This window comes from Oncorhynchus nerka, linkage group LG23, assembly GCF_034236695.1.
Source record: "Oncorhynchus nerka isolate Pitt River linkage group LG23, Oner_Uvic_2.0, whole genome shotgun sequence".
NCBI classification, from domain to species: Eukaryota; Metazoa; Chordata; class Actinopteri; order Salmoniformes; family Salmonidae; genus Oncorhynchus; species Oncorhynchus nerka.
In genome coordinates, this window is record NC_088418.1 from 6,398,045 (window position 1) to 6,422,900 (window position 24,856).

The 24,856-nt window shown below is 44.6% G+C and overlaps 1 protein-coding gene across 1 annotated transcript in view; it reads right to left on the minus strand.

Annotated features, from left to right (window-relative positions):
- LOC135563929 (zinc finger CCHC domain-containing protein 24-like) overlaps positions 1-24,856 on the minus strand; it is a 55,076-nt gene that overhangs the window by 24,826 nt on the left and 5,394 nt on the right. Inside the window, exon 2 of the mRNA XM_065007803.1 lies at positions 19,027-19,227. Coding sequence (XP_064863875.1) covers positions 19,027-19,227 — 201 coding nt within the window. The remainder of the gene's footprint in view (positions 1-19,026; positions 19,228-24,856) is intronic.

Here is a 24,856-nt window from a genome sequence, read left to right on the forward strand (position 1 = left end):
AGTAGATCCCACTGAGATGGGATGAGAGAACGAGGTAGTAGATCCCACTGAGATGGGATGAGAGAACGAGGTAGTAGATCCCACTGAGATGGGATGAGAGAACGAGGTAGTAGATCCCACTGAGATGGGACTAGAGAACGAGGTAGTAGTTCCCACTGAGATGGGACTAGAGAACGAGGTAGTAGATCCCACTGAGATGGGACGAGAGAACGAGGTAGTAGTTCCCACTGAGATGGGACTAGAGAACGAGGTAGTAGTTCCCACTGAGATGGGACGAGAGAACGAGGTAGTAGTTCCCACTGAGATGGGACTAGAGAACGAGGTAGTAGTTCCCACTGAGATGGGACTAGAGAACGAGGTAGTAGTTCCCACTGAGATGGGACTAGAGAACGAGGTAGTAGTTCCCAATGAGATGGGACTAGAGAACGAGGTAGTATTCCCACTGAGATGGGACTAGAGAACGAGGTAGTAGTTCCCACTGAGATGGGACGAGAGAACGAGGTAGTAGTTCCCACTGAGATGGGACGAGAGAACGAGGTAGTAGTTCCCACTGAGGTGGGACGAGAGAACGAGGTAATAGTTCCCACTGAGATGGGACTAGAGAACGAGGTAGTAGTTCCCACTGAGATGGGACGAGAGAACGAGGTAGTAGCTCCCACTGAGATGCGACTAGAGAACGAGGAAGTAGATCCCACTGAGATGGGATGAAAGAACAAGGTAGTAGTTCCCACTGAGATGGGACTAGAGAACAAGGTAGTAGTTCCCACTGAGATGGGACTAGAGAACGAGGTAGTAGTTCCCACTGAGATGGGACTAGAGAACGAGGTAGTAGTTCCCACTGAGATGGGACTAGAGAACGAGGTAGTAGCTCCCACTGAGATGCGACTAGAGAACGAGGAAGTAGATCCCACTGAGATGGGATGAAAGAACAAGGTAGTAGATCCCACTGAGATGGGACTAGAGAACAAGGTAGTAGTTCCCACTGAGATGGGACAAGAGAACGAGGTAGTAGTTCCCACTGAGATGGGACTAGAGAACGAGGTAGTAGCTCCCACTGAGATGGGATGAAAGAACAAGGTAGTAGTTCCCACTGGGATGGGACTAGAGAACGAGGTAGTAGTTCCCACTGAGAAGGGACTAGAGAACGAGGTAGTAGTTCCTACTGAGATGGAATGAGAGAACGAGGTAGTAGATCCCACTGAGATGGGATGAGAGAACGAGGTAGTAGATCCCACTGAGATGGGATGAGAGATCGAGGTAGTAGCTCCCACTGAGATGGGATGAGAGAACGAGGTAGTAGATCCCACTGAGATGGGATGAGAGAACGAGGTAGTAGTTCCCACTGAGATGGGATGAGAGAATGAGGTAGTAGATCCCACTGAGATGGGATGAGAGAACGAGGTAGTAGATCCCACTGAGATGGGACTAGAGAACGAGGTAGTAGTTCCCACTGAGATGGGACTAGAGAACGAGGTAGTAGCTCCCACTGAGATGCTACTAGAGAACGAGGTAGTAGCTCCCACTGAGATGGGATGAAAGAACAAGGTAGTAGTTCCCACTGGGATGGGACTAGAGAACGAGGTAGTAGCTCCCACTGGGATGGGATGAAAGAACAAGGTAGTAGTTCCCACTGAGATGGGACTAGAGAACGAGGTAGTAGCTCCCACTGAGATGCTACTAGAGAACGAGGTAGTAGCTCCCACTGAGATGGGATGAAAGAACAAGGTAGTAGTTCCCACTGGGATGGGACTAGAGAACGAGGTAGTAGCTCCCACTGAGATGGGATGAAAGAACAAGGTAGTAGTTCCCACTGGGATGGGACTAGAGAACGAGGTAGTTATCCGACTAAAATGGGACTAGAGAATGAGGTAGTAGATCCCACTGAGATGGGACTACAGAACGAGGTAGTAGTTCCCACTAAGATGGGACTACAGAACAAGGTAGTAGATCCCACTGAGATGGGACTAGAGAACGAGGTAGTAGCTCCCACTGAGATGGGACTAGAGAATGAGGTAGTAGCTCCCACTGAGATGGGATGAAATAACAAGGGCGTAGTTCCCACTGAGAAGGGATGAAAGAATGAGGAAGAAGGCTCCCACTGAGATGGGATGAGAAAACGAGGTAGTAGCTCCCATTGAGATGGGATGAGAGAACGAGGTAGTAGCTCCCACTGAGATGGGATGAAGGAAGGAGGTAGTAGCTCCCACTGAGATGGGACGAGAGAACGAGGTAGTAGTTCCCACTGAAATGGGACTAGAGAACGAGGTAGTAGTTCCCACTGAAATGGAACTAGAGAACGAGGTAGTAGGTCCCACTGAAATGGGACTAGAGAACGAGGTAGTAGTTCCCACTGAGATGGGACTAGAGAACGAGGTAGTAGTTCCCACTGAGATGGGACTAGAGAAGGAGGTAGTAGTTCCCACTGAGATGGGACTAGAGAAGGAGGTAGTAGTTCCCACTGAGATGGGACTAGAGAACAAGGTAGTAGTTCCCACTGAGATGGGACTAGAGAACGAGGTAGTAGTTCCCACTGAGATGGGACTAGAGAACAAGGTAGTAGTTCCCACTGAGATGGGACGAGAGAACGAGGTAGTAGCTCCCACTGAGATGGGACTAGAGAACAAGGTAGTAGTTCCCACTGTGATGGGACGAGAGAACGAGGTAGTAGTTCCCACTGAGATGGGACGAGAGAACGAGGTAATAGTTCCCACTGAGATGGGACTAGAGAACGAGGTAGTAGTTCCCACTGAGATGGGACTAGAGAACGAGGTAGTAGTTCCCACTGAGATGGGACTAGAGAACGAGGTAGTAGATCCAACTGAGATGCGACTAGAGAACGAGGTAGTAGCTCCCACTGAGATGGGATGAAAGAACAAGGTAGTAGTTCCCACTGGGATGGGAGTAGAGAACGAGGTAGTAGTTCCCACTGAGATGGGATGAGAGAACGAGGTAGTAGTTCCCACTGAGATGGGACTAGAGAAGGAGGTAGTAGTTCCCACTGACATGGGATGATAGAACGAGGTAGTAGATCCCACTGAGATGGGATGAGAGAACGAGGTAGTAGATCCCACTGAGATGGGATGAGAGAACGAGGTAGTAGATCCCACTGAGATGGGATGAGAGAACGAGGTAGTAGTTCCCACTGAGATGGGATGAGAGAACGAGGTAGTAGATCCCACTGAGATGGGACTAGAGAACGAGGTAGTAGTTCCCACTGAGATGGGACTAGAGAACGAGGTAGTAGAACCCACTGAGATGGGACGAGAGAACGAGGTAGTAGTTCCCACTGAGATGGGACTAGAGAACGAGGTAGTAGTTCCCACTGAGATGGGACGAGAGAACGAGGTAGTAGTTCCCACTGAGATGGGACTAGAGAACGAGGTAGTAGTTCCCACTGAGATGGGACTAGAGAACGAGGTAGTAGTTCCCACTGAGATGGGACTAGAGAACGAGGTAGTAGTTCCCAATGAGATGGGACTAGAGAACGAGGTAATATTCCCACTGAGATGGGACTAGAGAACGAGGTAGTAGTTCCCACTGAGATGGGACGAGAGAACGAGGTAGTAGTTCCCACTGAGATGGGACGAGAGAACGAGGTAGTAGTTCCCACTGAGATGGGACGAGAGAACGAGGTAATAGTTCCCACTGAGATGGGACTAGAGAACGAGGTAGTAGTTCCCACTGAGATGGGACGAGAGAACGAGGTAGTAGTTCCCACTGAGATGGGACGAGAGAACGAGGTAGTAGTTCCCACTGAGATGGGACAAGAGAACGAGGTAGTAGTTCCCACTGAGATGGGACTAGAGAACGAGGTAGTAGTTCCCACTGAGATGCGACTAGAGAACGAGGAAGTAGATCCCACTGAGATGGGATGAAAGAACAAGGTAGTAGATCCCACTGAGATGGGACTAGAGAACAAGGTAGTAGTTCCCACTGAGATGGGACAAGAGAACGAGGTAGTAGTTCCCACTGAGATGGGACTAGAGAACGAGGTAGTAGCTCCCACTGAGATGGGATGAAAGAACAAGGTAGTAGTTCCCACTGGGATGGGACTAGAGAACGAGGTAGTAGTTCCCACTGAGAAGGGACTAGAGAACGAGGTAGTAGTTCCTACTGAGATGGAATGAGAGAACGAGGTAGTAGATCCCACTGAGATGGGATGAGAGAACGAGGTAGTAGATCCCACTGAGATGGGATGAGAGAACGAGGTAGTAGATCCCACTGAGATGGGATGAGAGAACGAGGTAGTAGATCCCACTGAGATGGGATGAGAGAATGAGGTAGTAGATCCCACTGAGATGGGATGAGAGAACGAGGTAGTAGATCCCACTGAGATGGGACTAGAGAACGAGGTAGTAGCTCCCACTGAGATGCTACTAGAGAACGAGGTAGTAGCTCCCACTGAGATGGCATGAAAGAACAAGGTAGTAGTTCCCACTGGGATGGGACTAGAGAACGAGGTAGTAGCTCCCACTGGGATGGGACTAGAGAACGAGGTAGTAGTTCCCACTGGGATGGGACTAGAGAACGAGGTAGTTATCCGACTAAAATGGGACTAGAGAATGAGGTAGTAGATCCCACTGAGATGGGACTACAGAACGAGGTAGTAGTTCCCACTAAGATGGGACTACAGAACAAGGTAGTAGTTCCCACTGAGATGGGACTAGAGAACGAGGTAGTAGCTCCCACTGAGATGGGACTAGAGAACGAGGTAGTAGCTCCCACTGAGATGGGATGAAATAACAAGGGCGTAGTTCCCACTGAGATGGGATGAAAGAACGAGGTAGTAGTTCCCACTGAGATGGGATGAAAGAACAAGGTAGTAGTTCAACTGAGATGTGACTAGAGAATGAGGTAGTAGTTACCACTGAGATGGGACTAGAGAACGAGTTAGTAGTTCCCACTGAGAAGGGATGAAAGAACGAGGAAGAAGGCTCCCACTGAGATGGGATGAGAAAACGAGGTAGTAGATCCCATTGAGATGGGATGAGAGAACGAGGTAGTAGCTCCCACTGAGATGGGATGAAGGAAGGAGGAAGTAGCTCCCACTGACATGGGACGAGAGAACGAGGTAGTACTTCCCACTGAAATGGGACTAGAGAACGAGGTAGTAGTTCCCACTGAAATGGGACTAAAGAACGAGGTAGTAGGTCCCACTGAAATGGGACTAGAGAACGAGGTAGTAGTTCCCACTGAGATGGGACTAGAGAACGAGGTAGTAGTTCCCACTGAGATGGGACTAGAGAACGAGGTAGTAGTCCCCACTGAAATGGGACTAGAGAACGAGGTAGTAGTTCCCACTGAGATGGGACTAGAGAACGAGGTAGTAGCTCCCACTGAGAAGGGATGAGAGAACGAGGTAGTAGCTCCCACTGAGATGGGACTAGAGAACGAGGTAGTAGATCCCACTGAGATGGGATGAGAGAACGAGGTAGTAGATCCCACTGAGATGGGATGAGAGAACGAGGTAGTAAATCCCAATGAGATGTGATGAGAGAAGGAGGTAGTAGAACCCACTGTGATGGGATGAGAGAACGAGGTAGTAGATCCCACTGAGATGGGACTAGAGAACGAGGTAGTAGTTCCCACTGAGATAGGACTAGAGAATGAGGTAGTAGATCCCACTGAGATGGGATGAGAGAACGAGGTAGTAGATCCCACTGAGATGGGATGAGAGAACAAGGTCGTAGATCCCACTGAGATGTGATGAGAGAACGAGGTAGTAGATCCCACTGAGATGGGATGAGAGAACGAGGTAGTAGTTCCCACTGAGATGGGATGAGAGAATGAGGTAGTAGCTCCCACTGAGATGTGATGAGAGAACGAGGTAGTAGATCCCACTGATATGGGATGAGAGAACGAGGTAGTAGATCCCACTGATATGGGATGAGAGAACGAGGTAGTAGTTCCCACTGAGATGGGATGAGAGAATGAGGTAGTAGGTCCCACTGAGATGGGATGAGAGAACGAGGTAGTAGTTCCCACTGAGATGGGATGAGAGAATGAGGTAGTAGATCCCACTGAGATGGGACTAGAGAACGAGGTAGTAGTTCCCACTGAGATGGGATGAGAGAACGAGGTAGTAGATCCCACTGAGATGGGATGAGAGAACGAGGTAGTAAATCCCAATGAGATGGGATGAGAGAACGAGGTAGTAGATCCCACTGAGAAGGGATGAGAGAACGAGGTAGTAGATCCCACTGAGATGGGATGAGAGAACGAGGTAGTAGATCCCACTGAGATGGGATGAGAGAATGAGGTAGTAGATCCCACTGAGATGGGATGAGAGAACGAGGTAGTAGATCCCACTGAGAAGGGATGAGAGAACGAGGTAGTAGATCCCACTGAGATGGGATGAGAGAACGAGGTAGTAGATCCCACTGAGATGGGATGAGAGAACGAGGTAGTAGATCCCACTGGGATGGGACTAGAGAACGAGGTAGTAGGTCCCACTGAGATGGGACTAGAGAACGAGGTAGTAGATCCCACTAAGATGGGATGAGAGAACGAGGTAGTAGCTCCCACTGAGATGGGATTAGAGAACAAGGTAGTAGATCCCACTGAGATGTGATGAGAGAACGAGGTAGTAGATCCCACTGAGATGGGATGAGAGAACGAGGTAGTAGATCCCACTGAGATGGGTTGAGAGAATGAGGTAGTAGATCCCACTGAGATGGGATGAGAGAACGAGGTAGTAGTTCCCACTGAGATGGGATGAGAGAACGAGGTAGTAGTTCCCACTGAGATGGGACGAGAGAACGAGGTAGTAGATCCCACTGAGATGGGACTAGAGAACGAGGTAGTAGCTCCCACTGAGATGGGATGAGAGAACGAGGTAGTAGTACCCACTGAGATGGGATGAGAGAACGAGGTAGTAAATCCCAATGAGATGGGATGAGAGAACGAGGTAGTAGATCCCACTGTGATGGGATGAGAGAACGAGGTAGTAGATCCCACTGAGATGGGACTAGAAAACTAGGTAGTAGATCCCACTGAGATAGGATGAGAGAACAAGGTAGTAGATCCCACTGAGATCGGATGAGAGAATAAGGTCGTAGATCCCACTGAGATGTGATGAGAGAACGAGGTAGTAGTTCCACTGAGATGGGATGAGAGAACGAGGTAGTAGTTCCCACTGAGATGGAATGAGAGAATGAGGTAGTAGATCCCACTGAGATGTGATGAGAGAACGAGGTAGTAGATCCCACTGAGATGGGATGAGAGAACGATGTAGTAGTTCCCACTGAGATGGGATGAGAGAATGAGGTAGTAGGTCCCACTGAGATGGGATGAGAGAACGAGGTAGTAGATCCCACTGAGATGGGATGAGAGAATGAGGTAGTAGATCCCACTGAGATGGGATGAGAGAACGATGTAGTAGTTCCCACTGAGATGGGATGAGAGAACGAGGTAGTAGATCCCACTGAGATGGGACTAGAGAACGAGGTAGTAGATCCCACTGAGATGGGACTAGAGAACGAGGTAGTAGATCCCACTGAGATGGGATGAGAGAACGAGGTAGTAGATCCCACTGAGATGGGATGAGAGAACAAGGTAGTAGATCCCACTGAGATGGGATGAGAGAACGAGGTAGTAGATCCCACTGAGATGGGATGAGAGAACGAGGTAGTAGATCCCACTGAGATGGGATGAGAGAACCGTCGACGAGTTACACATTCCAAGAATCTTTGAACATTCTACAGTGAACATTCTACAGTGAACATTCTACAGTGAACATTCTACAATGAACATTCTACAGTATGTATTACAATTTGCATTAAAATGACTTTGAAACATTAATCAACAGAAATTAGAAAGAATTTGCTGTAACTATTTTGACTACAACAACTAAACCAAGACATGTCCAACAAAACATCCTTTCCATCCATACATGGTATTTTTACCGTTGTGGACAGAACCATTGGTTATCTCAGAGATATCTTCTCCACACACACACACACACACACACACACACACACACACACACACACACACACACACACACACACACACACACACACACACACACACACACCCTCCACCTCACGGTTAGTCTCTTTACATAGTGTCACAGCAGAGGACTTCCTGTAATTTTGGGTAGAGCAGACATTTCCATATGTCTGTGTTAACTGCATGTGTGACATAACTCCACCAGTCCTATTTATGGTAGAATATACAAAGATTATACTTTTTTTTTTTTATAAAAAAAAAAATAGTTAAAAAAAAAATAGTTTATTTGAGTTAAACCATAACATTTGTTGTATTATTAATTCTGTCTTTTCTGGTGGATTAAACTGAAATTGCAACAAACTTTCTATGGCTTGTTTTAAAAAATAACGACATTTTGGAGATGATTTCATTTTCAGATAACCCGAAAGTGAGAGGTTGTTATCTGGATAAAGGGAAAAAGGTCTTGAACGCAGGGTGACACATTCTTACTAATCTGCTGGAGAACCCGAACGGGTTTTAAGTGTATCTAGTTTTTGTATGACTGACGCCTTTAGTGAGAGGTCTAATACTTTAATATTTAATCAATTCTGCCCTCTAAATTCATATTCATTACAGTGTATCACACATTGACACTGACACCCATACACACACTCATCTAACCAGATGCCTAGTCACTTTACCCCTACCTATATGTACGGTCCATTCGGAAAGTATTCAGACCCCTTGACTTTTTCCACATTTTGTTACATTACAGGCTTATTCTAAAATTGATCCAATTAAATGTGTTCCTCATATATATACACACAATACCCCATGATGACATCACAATACCGACATAATGACATCACAATACCGACATAATGACATCACAATACCCCATGATGACATCACAATACCCCATGATGACATCACAATACCCCATGATGACAGCCTTATTCTAAAATTGACTCAATATTTTTTCCCCCTCATTAATCTACACATAATATCCCATAATGACAAAGCAAAAACAGTTATTTTTTGTTTACAAATGTATTAAAAATAAAAAACAGAAATACAGTATTTACATAAGTATTCAGATCCTTTGCTATGAGACCCGAAATTGAACTCAGGTGCATCCTGTTTCCATTGATCATCCTTGAGATGTTTCTCCAACTTGATTAGTAAATTCAATTGATTGGACATGATTTGGAAAGTCACACACCTGTCTATGTAAGGTCCCACAGTTGACAGTGCATGTCAGAGAAACAAACCAAGCAATGAGGTCGAAGGACTTGTCTGTAGAGCTCTGAGACAGGATGGTGTAGAGGCACAGATCTGGGCGAGGGTACCAAAATATTTCTGGAGCATTGAAGATCCCCAAGAACACAGTGGCCTCCATCATTCTGTAGCATTGAAGGTCCCCAAGAACACAGTGGCCTCCATCATTCTTAAACCGAAGAAGTTTGAAACCACTGTCATGACGTTGGCCTGGGGGTAGGTTTATGACAGACATAAAAACCTCTTCCCCCCTTTTTCCTCTCTCTACCCTATTGATGTTACATTTGCAAACCCTTTTGGCTAACATAGAGATTCTGGGAACATCAGAAGGTGGGGGGAAATTAACTATATTCTGGTAATCTGACCAATTGAGTTGGTTGAGTCAATTGAGTCAGTTCGGTTGTCATCTGAGACATTCTCACCAATGATGAGATGACATAAACTCTACAGTGGAAATCTACACATCAGAGTTATAGGATTCACATGGAATTGTTGTTCAATTTAAATGTTTGAATATGAAATGATTCGTGATGGGATGAAATGTGATTTTAGCTTCTAAAATGTGAGATTTGGGTTTTCATAAGGTTAGGGCTATGCTCAAACAGTGGCCCGCCCCTGTGAAGGGACATGGGCTATAAAACTTTTCAAACACGCCCTCCTCTTCTTTCCTATATAAAGCCTTGACGACAATGTAACCTCCTGTTCCAAGGATGTGAGGACGACGGTTCGATGTCAGAATGGTTCAGATAATAACTACAGAAAGAAGCCAACATCAGCGTGAGCTTTGGTTGCAAATGGTATGAACTTTGAACTCTTATTCACTACAGAAGTGATACCTCCTAGCCGTTGAGTTAGCAACAGCAGCTGCAAATGCAGGTTAGGAAGGAACAGACAGAGTATCCCTACTACCACACAACGACGTTACTACAACATATCCAATTTACCAGCAGAGACATTCTTCAAAGGACAAAGGACTTGGTTGGGCACCACGGCCTTCCATCTACCACCAACCTACCGAAGCGCAGCTCAGAGTAAATATTTATTGCATTTTCCTTTTCCAAATGGGCGGTAATTTAGAATGCATAAGATACTGTATTTACGATAGCACAGCTTCGCCCTTTGTTCCTCAGTCTTCCCGCTTTTTCACTCAAACCCAGCCCCTTTTCTTTTGTGTAACAAGCTGTCATATCTGTTCCCTCTGCTAGGGACATTTTCCTTTATGACGTAATTTATAATCAAGTTATGATTAATTATGTAATTCTGTATGATTAGTTAGGTATTTAGTAAATAAATAATTAAACCCAATTTTGTATTGCTGATTCAACTTGTTAGCCAGGGTTCGTGAAGATAACCAAGAATTTACAACATTCAGAAGAGACTGAATTAAGGTGACGATTAATTTTGACTGCTATTGATGTAAAATATTACTAGGTCTTTAAGAGTTTATTTGGAAGATAACAGCTCTATAAATATTATTTTGTGGTGCCCGACTCTCTAGTTAATTACATTTACATGATTAGCTCAATCAGGTAATATTAATTCCGGAGAAATTCTTTTATAGAATAGCATGTCATATCACTTAATCCGGCATAGCCAAAGACACGACACCACCAAGAATCGGGGGAGATAGGCCTTGGTCAGGGAGGTGACCAATAACCAGATGGTCACTCTGACAGAGGTCCAGAGTTCCTCTGTGTAGATGGGAGAACCTTGCAGAAGGACAACAATCTCTGCTACACTCCACTAATCAGGCTGTTATGGTAGAGTGGCCAGACGGAAGCTACTCCTCAGTGAAAGACACATGACAGCCTGTTTGCCGAAAGGCACCTAAAGACTCTCAGACCATGAGAAACAATATAATTTGGTCTGATGAAACCAAGATTGAACTCTTTGGCCTGAATGCCAAGCACCATGTCTGGAAGAAACCTGGTTCCATCCCTACAGTGAAGCATGGTGGTGGCAGCATCATGCTGTGGGGATGTTTTTCAGCGGCAGGGACAGGGAGACGAGTCCGGATAGAGGGAAAGATGAACAGAGAAAAGTACAGAGATATCCTTGATGAAAACCTGCTCCAGAGCACTCAGTACCTCAGACTGGGGCGAAGGTTCACCTTCCAACAGGACAATGTCCCTAAGCACACAGCCAAGACAACGTAGGAGTGGCTTCAGGACAAGTCTCTGAATGTTCTTGAGTGGCCCAGCCAGAGCCTTGACTTGAACCCGATCAAACATCTCTGGAGAGACCAGAAGATAGCTGTGCAGTGACGCTCCCCATCCAACCTGACAGAGCTTGAGAGGATCTGCAGAGAAGAATGGTAGAAATGCCCCAAAATACAGGTGTGCCAAACCTCGAGGCTGTAATCGCTGCCAAAGGTGCTTCAACAAAGTACTGAGTAAAGGGTCTGAATACTTATGGAAATGCAATATTTCCGTTATATATAAATATATACATTTGCGAAAATTGTGTGTAGATTGATGAGGAAAAAAACTATTGAATCAATTGTAGAATAAGGCTGTAAGGCACTGTACATAGCTACCTCAGTTACCTCTTACCCCCACACATCAACTCAGTACTGGTACTCCCTGTACATAGCTACCTCAGTTACCTCTTACCCCCACACATCAACTCAGTACTGGTACTACCTGTACATAGCTACCTCAGTTACCTCTTACCCCCACACATCAACTCAGTACTGGTACTACCTGTACATAGCTACCTCAGTTACCTCTTACCCCACACATCAACTCAGTACTGGTACTACCTGTACATAGCTACCTCAGTTACCTCTTACCCCCACACATCAACTCAGTACTGGTACTCCCTGTACATAGCTACCTCAGTTACCTCTTACCCCCACACATCAACTCAGTACTGGTACTACCTGTACATAGCTACCTCAGTTACCTCTTACCCCCACACATCAACTCAGTACTGGTACTACCTGTACATAGCTACCTCAGTTACCTCTTACCCCCACACATCAACTCAGTACTGGTACTCCCTGTACATAGCTACCTCAGTTACCTCTTACCCCCACACATCAACTCAGTACTGGTACTACCTGTACATAGCTACCTCAGTTACCTCTTACCCCCACACATCAACTCAGTACTGGTACTACCTGTACATAGCTACCTCAGTTACCTCTTACCCCCACACATCAACTCAGTACTGGTACTACCTGTACATAGCTACCTCAGTTACCTCTTACCCCCACACATCAACTCAGTACTGGTACTACCTGTACATAGCTACCTCAGTTACCTCTTACCCCCACACATCAACTCAGTACTGGTACTACCTGTACATAGCTACCTCAGTTACCTCTTACCCCCACACATCAACTCAGTACTGGTACTACCTGTACATAGCTACCTCAGTTACCTCTTACCCCCACACATCAACTCAGTACTGGTACTACCTGTACATAGCTACCTCAGTTACCTCTTACCCCCACACATCAACTCAGTACTGGTACTACCTGTACATAGCTACCTCAGTTACCTCTTACCCCCACACATCAACTCAGTACTGGTACTCCCTGTACATAGCTACCTCAGTTACCTCTTACCCCCACACATCAACTCAGTACTGGTACTACCTGTACATAGCTACCTCAGTTACCTCTTACCCCCACACATCAACTCAGTACTGGTACTACCTGTACATAGCTACCTCAGTTACCTCTTACCCCCACACATCAACTCAGTACTGGTACTACCTGTACATAGCTACCTCAGTTACCTCTTACCCCCACACATCAACTCAGTACTGGTACTACCTGTACATAGCTACCTCAGTTACCTCTTACCCCACACATCAACTCAGTACTGCTACTACCTGTACATAGCTACCTCAGTTACCTCTTACCCCCACACATCAACTCAGTACTGGTACTACCTGTACATAGCTACCTCAGTTACCTCTTACCCCCACACATCAACTCAGTACTGGTACTACCTGTACATAGCTACCTCAGTTACCTCTTACCCCCACACATCAACTCAGTACTGGTACTACCTGTATATAGCCATGTTATTACCTGGTACTCCCTGTATATAGACATGTCATTACCTCTTACCCCCACACATCAACTCAGTACTGGTACTACCTGTATATAGCCATGTTATTACCTGGTACTCCCTGTATATAGCCATGTTATTACCTGGTACTCCCTGTATATAGCCATTTTATTACCTGGTACTTCCTGTATATAGTCAATATTACCTGGTACTCCCTGTATATAGCCATTTTATTACCTGGTACTTCCTGTATATAGTCAATATTACCTGGTACTTCCTGTATATAGCCATGTTATTACCTGGTACTTCCTGTATATAGCCATGTTATTCCCTGGTACTTCCTGTATATAGTCAATATTACCTGGTACTTCCTGTATATAGCCATGTTATTACCTGGTACTCCCTGTATATAGCCATGTTATTACCTGGTACTTCCTGTATATAGTCAATATTACCTGGTACTTCCTGTATATAGTCAATATTACCTGGTACTCCCTGTATATAGCCATTTTATTACCTGGTACTTCCTGTATATAGTCAATATTACCTGGTACTTCCTGTATATAGCCATGTTATTACCTGGTACTTCCTGTATATAGCCATGTTATTCCCTGGTACTTCCTGTATATAGTCAATATTACCTGGTACTTCCTGTATATAGCCATGTTATTACCTGGTACTCCCTGTATATAGCCATGTTATTACCTGGTACTTCCTGTATATAGTCAATATTACCTGGTACTTCCTGTATATAGCCATGTTATTACCTGGTACTACCTGTACATAGCTACCTCAGTTACCTCTTACCCCCACACATCAACTCAGTACTGGTACTACCTGTACATAGCTACCTCAGTTACCTCTTACCCCCACACATCAACTCAGTACTGGTACTACCTGTACATAGCTACCTCAGTTACCTCTTACCCCCACACATCAACTCAGTACTGGTACTACCTGTACATAGCTACCTCAGTTACCTCTTACCCCCACACATCAACTCAGTACTGGTACTACCTAGCTACCTCAGTTACCTCTTACCCCCACACATCAACTCAGTTACTGGTACTACCTGTATAGCCCCAGTTACCTCTTACATCAACTCAGTACTGGTACTACCTGTACATAGCTACCTCAGTTACCTCTTACCCCCACACATCAACTCAGTACTGGTACTACCTGTACATAGCTACCTCAGTTACCTCTTACCCCCACACATCAACTCAGTACTGGTACTACCTGTACATAGCTACCTCAGTTACCTCTTACCCCCACACATCAACTCAGTACTGGTACTACCTGTACATAGCTACCTCAGTTACCTCTTACCCCCACACATCAACTCAGTACTGGTACTACCTGTACATAGCTACCTCAGTTACCTCTTACCCCCACACATCAACTCAGTACTGGTACTACCTGTACATAGCTACCTCAGTTACCTCTTACCCCCACACATCAACTCAGTACTGGTACTACCTGTACATAGCTACCTCAGTTACCTCTTACCCCCACACATCAACTCAGTACTGGTACTACCTGTACATAGCTACCTCAGTTACCTCTTACCCCCACACATCAACTCAGTACTGGTACTACCTGTACATAGCTACCTCAGTTACCTCTTACCCCCACACATCAACTCAGTACTGGTACTACCTGTACATAGCTACCTCAGTTACCTCTTACCCCCACACATCAACTCAGTACTGGTACTACCTGTACATAGCTACCTCAGTTACCTCTTACCCCCACACATCAACTCAGTACTGGTACTACCTGTACATAGCTACCTCAGTTACCTCTTACCCCCACACATCAACTCAGTACTGGTACTACCTGTACATAGCTACCTCAGTTACCTCTTACCCCCACACATCAACTCAGTACTGGTACTACCTGTACATAGCTACCTCAGTTACCTCTTACCCCCACACATCAACTCAGTACTGGTACTACCTGTACATAGCTACCTCAGTTACCTCTACCTCTTACCCCCACACATCAACTCAGTACTGGTACTACCTGTACATAGCTACCTCAGTTACCTCTTACCCCCACACATCAACTCAGTACTGGTACTACCTGTATATAGCCATGTTATTACCTGGTACTCCCTGTATATAGACATGTCATTACCTCTTACCCCCACACATCGACTCAGTACTGGTACTACCTGTATATAGCCATGTTATTACCTGGTACTCCCTGTATATAGACATGTCATTACCTCTTACCCCCACACATCAACTCAGTACTGGTACTACCTGTATATAGCCATGTTATTACCTGGTACTCCTGTATATAGCCATGTTATTACCTGGTACTCCCTGTATATAGCCATTTTATTACCTGGTACTTCCTGTATATAGTCAATATTACCTGGTACTCCCTGTATATAGCCATTTTATTACCTGGTACTTCCTGTATATAGTCAATATTACCTGGTACTTCCTGTATATAGCCATGTTATTACCTGGTACTTCCTGTATATAGCCATGTTATTCCCTGGTACTTCCTGTATATAGTCAATATTACCTGGTACTTCCTGTATATAGCCATGTTATTACCTGGTACTCCCTGTATATAGCCATGTTATTACCTGGTACTTCCTGTATATAGTCAATATTACCTGGTACTTCCTGTATATAGCCATGTTATTACCTGGTACTCCCGGTATATAGCCATGCTATTACCTGGTTCTTCCTGTATATAGCCAAGTTATTACCTGGTACTTCCTGTATATAACCAAGTTATTATCTGTTACTTCCTGTATATAACCATGTTATTACCTGGTACTTCCTGTATATAGCCATGCTATTACCTGGTACTTCCTGTATATAGCCATGTCATTACCTGGTACTCCCTGTATATAGCCATGTTATTACCTGGTACTCCCTGTATATAGCCATGTTATTACCTGGTACTTCCTGTATATAGCCATGTTATTACCTGGTACTTCCTGTATATAGTCAATATTACCTGGTACTTCCTGTATTTAGCCATGTTATTACCTGGTACTTCCTGTATATAACCATGTTATTACCTGGTACTTCCTGTATATAGCCATGTTATTACCTGGTACTCCCTGTATATAGCCATGTTATTACCTGGTACTTCCTGTATATAGCCATGTTATTACCTGGTACTTCATGTATATAACCATGTTATTAACTTGTACTTCCTGTATATAACCATGTTATTACCTGGTACTTCCTGTATATAGCCATGTTATTACCTGGTACTTCCTGTATATAGTCAATATTACCTGGTACTTCCTGTATATAGCCATGTTATTACCTGGTACTTCCTGTATATAACCATGTTATTACCTGGTACTTCCTGTATATAGCCATGTTATTACCTGGTACTTCCTGTATATAACCATGTTATTACCTGGTACTTCCTGTATATAGCCATGTTATTCTAACTTGTTATTGTTATTCCTCTGTTTATATTATTTCATCTTTAACTCTGCGTTGTTGGAAAAGGACCTGTCAGCAAGAATTTCACTGTTAGTCTCCAAACCTGTTGATTACAAACCATGTGACAAATACATTTTGATTTGCTTGTGACACACAGCGATGACTTAATGACTCTAGGCCAGCAGACCTGGGTTCAAATAGTATTTGAAATATTTTCAAGAACTTTATCTGGGCTTGATTGAGCTTGCCTGGCCCAACGAAAGCAACAGAACAGTCGAGAGAACCCTGACCAATCTGTCAATCCAGGCAGGCTTTAACAAACGCTAGTATTTAAATCCAGATCTGTTAGGTAACAACCCTCTGAGTGAACAATACCAGCCGTTACTCTCTGACCTCTCTGTCCGCGGAGCCTTTAGAGAAACAATAGTCCTTATGTAGTCTCAGCCCAGGCCCAGGCCCAGTCTCAGTCCCAGCCTCAGCCCAGTCCCAGCCTCAGCCAAGTCCCATTCCCAGCCCAGTCCCATTCCCAGTCCCAGCCTCAGCCCAGTCCCATTCCCAACCTCAGCCCAGTCCCATTCCTAACCTCAGCCCAGTCCCATTCCCAGTCCCATTCCAAGTCCCATTCCCAGGCCCAAGTTCAGCCCAGTCCCATTCCCAGGCCCAGCCTCAGCCCATTCCCAGTCCCAGGCCCAGTCCCATCCCCAAGCCCAGTCCCATTCCCAAGCCCATTCCCAGTCCCAGCCTCAGCCCAGCCTCAGCCCAGTCCCAGTCCCAGCCTCAGCCCAGTCCCAGTCCCAGTCCCACCACTGGACCAGTTACTGTCTCTTATTTAATGACTTTACTGTCACAGGTCACAGAGCTGTGAGTATGTCCTGACACAGGTCAGAGAGCGGTGAGTATGTCCTGACACAGGTCAGAGAGCGGTGAGTATGTCCTGACACAGGTCAGAGAGCGGTGAGTATGTCCTGACACAGGTCAGAGAGCGGTGAGTATGTCCTGACACAGGTCAGAGAGCGGTGAGTATGTCCTGACACAGGTCAGAGAGCGGTGAGTATGTCCTGACACAGGTCAGAGAGCGGTGAGTATGTCCTGACACAGGTCAGAGAGCGGTGAGTATGTCCTGACACAGGTCAGAGAGCGGTGAGTATGTCCTGACACAGGTCACAGAGCTGTGAGTATGTCCTGTCACACAGGTCAGAGAGCGGTGAGTATGTCCTGACACAGGTCAGAGAGCGGTGAGTATGTCCTGACACACAGGTCAGAGAGCGGTGAGTATGTCCTGTCACACAGGTCAGAGAGCGGTGAGTATGTCCTGACACAGGTCAGAGAGCGGTGAGTATGTCCTGACACAGGTCAGAGAGCGGTGAGTATGTCCTGTCACACAGGTCAGAGAGCGGTGAGTATGTCCTGACACAGGTCAGAGAGCGGTGAGTATGTCCTGACACACAGGTCAGAGAGCGGTGAGTATGTCCTGACACACAGGTCAGAGAGCGGTGAGTATGTCCTGACACAGGTCAGAGAGCGGTGAGTATGTCCTGTCACACAGGTCAGAGAGCGGTGAGTATGTCCTGACACACAGGTCAGAGAGCGGTGAGTATGTCCTGACACAGGTCAGAGAGCGGTGAGTATGTCCTGTCACACAGGTCAGAGAGCGGTGAGTATGTCCTGTCACACAGGTCAGAGAGCGGTGAGTATGTCCTGACACACAGGTCAGAGAGCGGTGAGTATGTCCTGTCACACAGGTCAGAGAGCGGTGAGTATGTCCTGACACACAGGTCAGAGAGCGGTGAGTATGTCCTGACACAGGTCAGAGAGCGGTGAGTATGTCCTGACACACAGGTCAGAGAGCAGTGAGTATGTCCTGACACACAGGTCAGAGAGCGGTGAGTATGTCCTGACACAGGTCAGAGAGCGGTGAGTATGTCCTGACACACAGGTCAGAGAGCTGTGAGTATGTCCTGACACAGGTCAGAGAGCGGTGAGTATGTCCTGACACACAGGTCAGAGAGCGGTGAGTATGTCCTGACACAGGTCAGAGAGCGGTGAGTATGTCCTGATCTTTCCTCACCACTTCAACATTAGTTAGATAGTGATACATATGCCAAAATAAATAAAAAAGGCATCTGTTTTGCAAGACGGCTGCAATGTTCTGTACAGGCCTTCATCGGACTGTAGCTTTGCCAAAAGGAGAGGGGAATCTGCTTGGTTTCAGATGGCGCCAGAACCAGCTCAGCTGGGGTTAGTCTTTGAGTGTGTGTGTGTGTGTGTGTGTGTGTGTGTGTGTGTGTGTGTGTGTGTGTGTGTGTGTGTGTGTGTGTGTGTGTGTGTGTGTGTGTGTGTGTGTGTGTGTGTAGGGACAATGCTCTGCTCACCTGCGGGCAGTCTTTGATGTAGTGTCCTTTGTTGAAGCAGAGATGGCACAGGTAGTTGGGCGGAGGTCGCTTGCTGGGTTTGCGTGACTCAGAGGAGACGGAGAGGTCAGAGAAGTGGTCCGTCAGAGAACTCAGGCCGTCTACAATGTTGCTGAGTGAGCCGTAAGGAGAGGACCTTCTATACAAATGGTTGTTTAAGGCCTGAGGACAGAAAACAATGAGGACTCTATTGAATCTGTAGCAGTGAACATCCACTGTATAGCAGCAAGGGAAAATGAAAGGCAACGTCGCCGCGGTCGAGAAGACTGCATTCCCGGTAAACGCAGCATGTGCCGGCTCAACCGGAAATCACCTTTACATTTTAACACGGACCTTCCACGATACTTCGGCGATACGGATTGAATAGAGCCCTTGAGTGAGTGAAATATGGGCTTGAAATTTAGTTGATAACCAATTTTCTTTTCAATGTCATTAAAGTAACGGGAAAGAATTTAATCTTGCTGAAAATGTCAATTACAGACAAGCCTGTCTCTAACACTGCATTGAGTGAATAACACATGGTTTAGAGCATGTTAAAAGGTCAAATCTGAGATATTAGGCCTAAACAGGATTGTGCCAATTAGCTGACAGAGTTTAGATAGATACTTGGCAGGGCTCCTACAGTACTGACTGCCTAGACTGTCTGTCTGTCTGTCTGTCTGTCTGTCTGTCTGTCTGTCTGTCTGTCTGTCTGTCTGTCTGTCTGTCTGTCTGTCTGTCTGTCTGTGCCATTACAGTACTGTCTGTCTGTCTGTCTGTCTGTCTGTCTGTCTGTCTGTCTGTCTGTCTGTCTGTCTGTCTGTCTGTCTGTCTGTCTGTCTGTCTGTCTGTCTGTCTGTCTGTGCCATTACAGTACTGTCTGTCTGTCTGTCTGTGCCATTACAGTACTGCCTAGCTATCTGTCTGTGCCACAACTTGATATATTTTCCTGTCTGCTAGTCTCCTCACTCTGCACAACAGAAGTGGACATTATTTTATCTTTCCAGATGTGTTGTCATTCCCTCTACGAGCAGAAAGAATTCCATTTCCTGAGAGGAACAGAATGCCTTTGTCAAGGATCATTTTCTGATTCCCCCTTTTAGGTTGGCACAATCAGTACCATTGTATCTATGATCCGGATATGAACCCTGACTATAGCACCAGTGTGTGAAGAAGCAACAGGCTGTTGTGCTATTTTATTCAATCAAAGTCCTTACGTACTATGTGTTGTGGAATGGATCAGGATGTTGAATGGAACTGGATGTTGAATGGATCTGGATGTGGATGTGGAATGGAACTGGATCAGCTTGTGGAATGGATCAGGATGTGGAATGGAACTGGATCAGGATGTGGAATGGATCAGGATGTGGAATGGAACTGGATCAGGATGTGGAATGGAACTGGATCAGGATGTGGAATGGAACTGGATCAGCTTGTGGAATGGATCAGGATGTGGAATGGAATGGATCAGGATGTGGAATGGAACTGGATCAGGATGTGGAATGGATCAGGATGTGGAATGGAATGGATCTGGATCAGGATGTGGAATGGAACTGGATCAGGATGTTGAATGGATCTGGATCAGGATGTTGAATGGATCTGGATCAGGATCAGGATGTGGAATGGATCTGGATCAGGATCTGGATCAGGATGTGGATCAGGATGTGGAATGGATCTGGATCAGGATGTGGAATGGATCTGGATCAGGATGTGGAATGGATCTGGATCAGGATGTGGAATGGATCAGGATGTGGAATGGAATGGATCAGGATGTGGAATGAAATGGTTCAGGATGTGGAATGGAACTGGATCAGGATGTGGAATGGATCAGGATGTGGAATGGAATGGATCAGGATGTGGAATGGATCAGGATGTGGAATGGATCAGGATGTGGAATGGAATGGATCAGGATGTGGAATGGATCAGGATGTGGAATGGAATGGATCAGGATGTGGAATGGAATGGATCAGGATGTGGAATGGATCAGGATGTGGAATGGAATGGATCAGGATGTGGAATGGAATGGGAAAGGATGTGGAATCGATATGGATCAGGATGTGGAATGGATATGGATCAGGATGTGGAATGGATCAGGATGTGGAATGAAATGGATCTGGATCAGGATGTGGAATGGATCTGGATCAGGATGTGGAATGGATCTGGATCAGGATGTGGATCAGGAATGGATCTGGATCAGGATGTTGAATGGATCTCGATCAGGATGTGGAATGGAATGGATCAGGATGTGGAATGGAATGGATTAGGATGTGGAATGGAACTGGATCAGGATGTGGAATGGATCAGGATGTGGAATTTATATTTAACGATGTCTGCAGAGAGAGAGTCGGATACCTGGTTATTAAACTACAGTAGGTGAAGTGGATCAACACCAGGTAATTAAATGATAGTAACAGAAAGGCATCATGGGTACTTGATCTGTGCATAATTATGAATGGCATTCTCTTCACGGTGATGCATCCTGGACATGTACACAAAGTTGAAGTCAGAAGTTTACATGCACCTTAGACAAATATATTTTAAACTCAGTTTTTCACAATTCCTGACATTTTAATCCTAGTAAATATACCCTGTCTTGGGTCAGTTAGGATCCCCACTATATTTTAAGAATGTGAAATGTCAGAATAATAATAATATAATTATTTATTTCAGCTTTTATTTCTCTACACTACGGAACTATACTGTACTGAACTATACTCTACTGAACTATACTCTACTGTACTATACTCTACTGAACTCTACTGTACTGAACTGTACTGAACTTTACTGTACTCTACTGAACTCTACTGTACTGAACTCTACTGAACTGTACTCTACTGAACTATACTCTACTGAACTATACTCTACTGAACTATACTGAACTCTACTGTACTGAACTCTACTGAACTTTACTGTACTCTACTGAACTATACTCTACTGAACTATACTCTACTGAACTATACTGAACTCTACTGTACTGAACTCTACTGAACTTTACTGTACTCTACTGAACTCTACTGTACTGAACTCTACTGTACTCTACTGCACTGAACTCTTACTGTACTGAACTCTACTGAACTGTACTCTACTGAAGTGTGCTGTACTGAAGTGTACTGTACTGAACTCTACTGTACTGAACTGAACTCCACTGAACTCCACTGAACTCTACTGAACTCTACTGTACTGTACTCTACTGTACTGAACTCTACTGACTCTTTACTGTACTCTACTGAACTTTACTGTACTCTACTGAACTCCACTGAACTCTACTGAACTCTACTGTACTGAACTCTACTGTACTCTACTGTACTGAACTCTACTGTACTGAACTCTACTGTACTGAACTGAACTGAACTCTACTGTACTAAACTGAACTGAACTCTACTGTACTGTACTGTACTCTACTGAACTTTACTGTACTCTACTGAACTCTACTGAACTCTACTGAACTCTACTGTACTGAACTCTACTGTACTGAACTCTACTGTACTGAACTATACTCTACTGAACAATACTCTACTGAACTATACTCTACTGAACTATACTCTACTGAACAATACTCTACTGAACTATACTCTAGTGAACTCTACACTAAGGAACTATACTGTACTGTACTGAACTCTACTGTACTGAACTGAACTCTACAGAACTCTACTGTACTGAACTCTACTGTACTGAACTATACTGTACTGAACTCTACGGAACTCTACTGTACTGAACTCTACTGTACTGAACTATACTGTACTGTACACTACTGAACTCTACTGTACTGAACTCTACTGTACTCTACTGTACTGAACTCTACTGAAGTGTACTGAACTCTACTCTACTGTACTGAACTCTACTCTACTGTACTGAACTCTACTCTACTGTACTGTACTCTACTGTACTGAACTCTACTGTACTGTACTCTACTGTACTGTACTCTACTGTACTGTACTCTATTGTACTCTACTGAACTCTACTGAACTCTACTGAACTCTACTGTACTGAACTCTACTCTACTGAACTCTACTGTACTCTACTGTACTGAACTCTACTGTACTGTACTCTACAGAACTATACTGTACTGAACTGAACTCTACTGAACTGTACTCTACTGAAGTGTACTCTACTGAAGTGTACTCTACTCTACTGTACTATACTGTACTCTACTGAACTCTACTGTACTGAACTCTACTGTACTGAACTCTACTGTACTGAACTGAACTCTACTGTACTGAACTGAACTCTAATGTACTGAACTGAACTCTAATGTACTGAACTCTACAGAACTATACTGCACTGAACTGTACTCTACTGTACTGAACTGAACTCTACTGTACTGTACTCTACTGTACTGAACTCTACTGAAATATGCTCTACTGAACTCTACTGTACTGAACTATACTGTACTATACTATACACTACTGAACTCTACTGTACTGAGCTCTACTGTACTGAACACTACTGAAATATGCTCTACTGAACTCTAATGTACTGAACTCTACTGTACTCTACTGAACTCTACTGAACTGAACTCTACTGAACTGAACCCCACTGAACTGAACCCCACTGGACTCTATACTAAGGAACTATACTGTACTGAACTCTACTGTACTGAACTGAACTCCACGGAACTCCACTGTACTGAACTCTACTGTACTGAACTCTACTGTACCGTACACTACTGAACTCTACTGTACTGAACTCTACTGTACTGAACTCTACTGTACTGAACCTACTGTACCGTACACTACTGAACTCTACTGTACTGAACTCTACTGTACTGAACTCTACTGTACTGAACTCTACTGTACCGTACACTACTGAACTCTACTGTACTGAACTCTACAGAACTCTACTGTACTCTACTGTACTGAACTCTACAGAACTCTACTGTACTGTACTCTACGGAACATACTGTACTATACTGTACACTACTGAACTCTACTGTACTGAACTCTACTGTACTGAACTCTACTGAAATATGCTCTACCGAACTCTACTGTACTGAACTGAACTCTACTGTACTGAACTCTACTGTATTCTACTGAACTATGCTGAACTATACTGTACTGTACTCTACTGTACTGAACTCTACGGAACTATACACTACTGAACTCTACTATACTGTAATGTGCTATACTGCAATTGTGGTTTGTGACTACTATGATTTGGCCAATTCTACTGAACTCTACTATACTGTAATGTGCTATACTGCAATTGTGGTTTGTGACTACTATGATTTGGCCAATTCAATTGCAGTCATTGTGTAACTTGTTTTTCCCATTTTGGTAACAGAGTGAAGCTTTTTAGTAATTTAATAATTCAGAAACAAACTTGACATCAGTATAAAAAAAACTCAAACTAATCGGTAGGTCTACCTTTACATGTTGAACTTTCATGATCCTCCCTCCTCATGAGGAAGAAAAATGAGAAAATATCTTTAAAATGTGGGTTTTTGGTTCACAGAATGACAAGACATTAGGTAATATTTCTAAAACTTACAGAACTCAAAATAATTTCTGCAAAACTAAATATAAATGTTTGATATTAGTTGTCTTTACTTCAAAATTATTGTGTTTTTTTTGTTGTTGTTGTATTTCTGATACCTTTAACAATAATACCTTACTCTTTAATACCTTACTCTTTAATACCTTACTCTTTAATACCTTACTCTTTAATACCTTACTCTTTAATACCTTACTCTTTAATACCTCACTCTTTAATACCTTACTCTTTAATACCTTACTCTTTAATACCTTACTCTTTAATACCTTACTCTTTAATACCTTACTCTTTAATACCTTACTCTTTAATACCTTACTCTTTA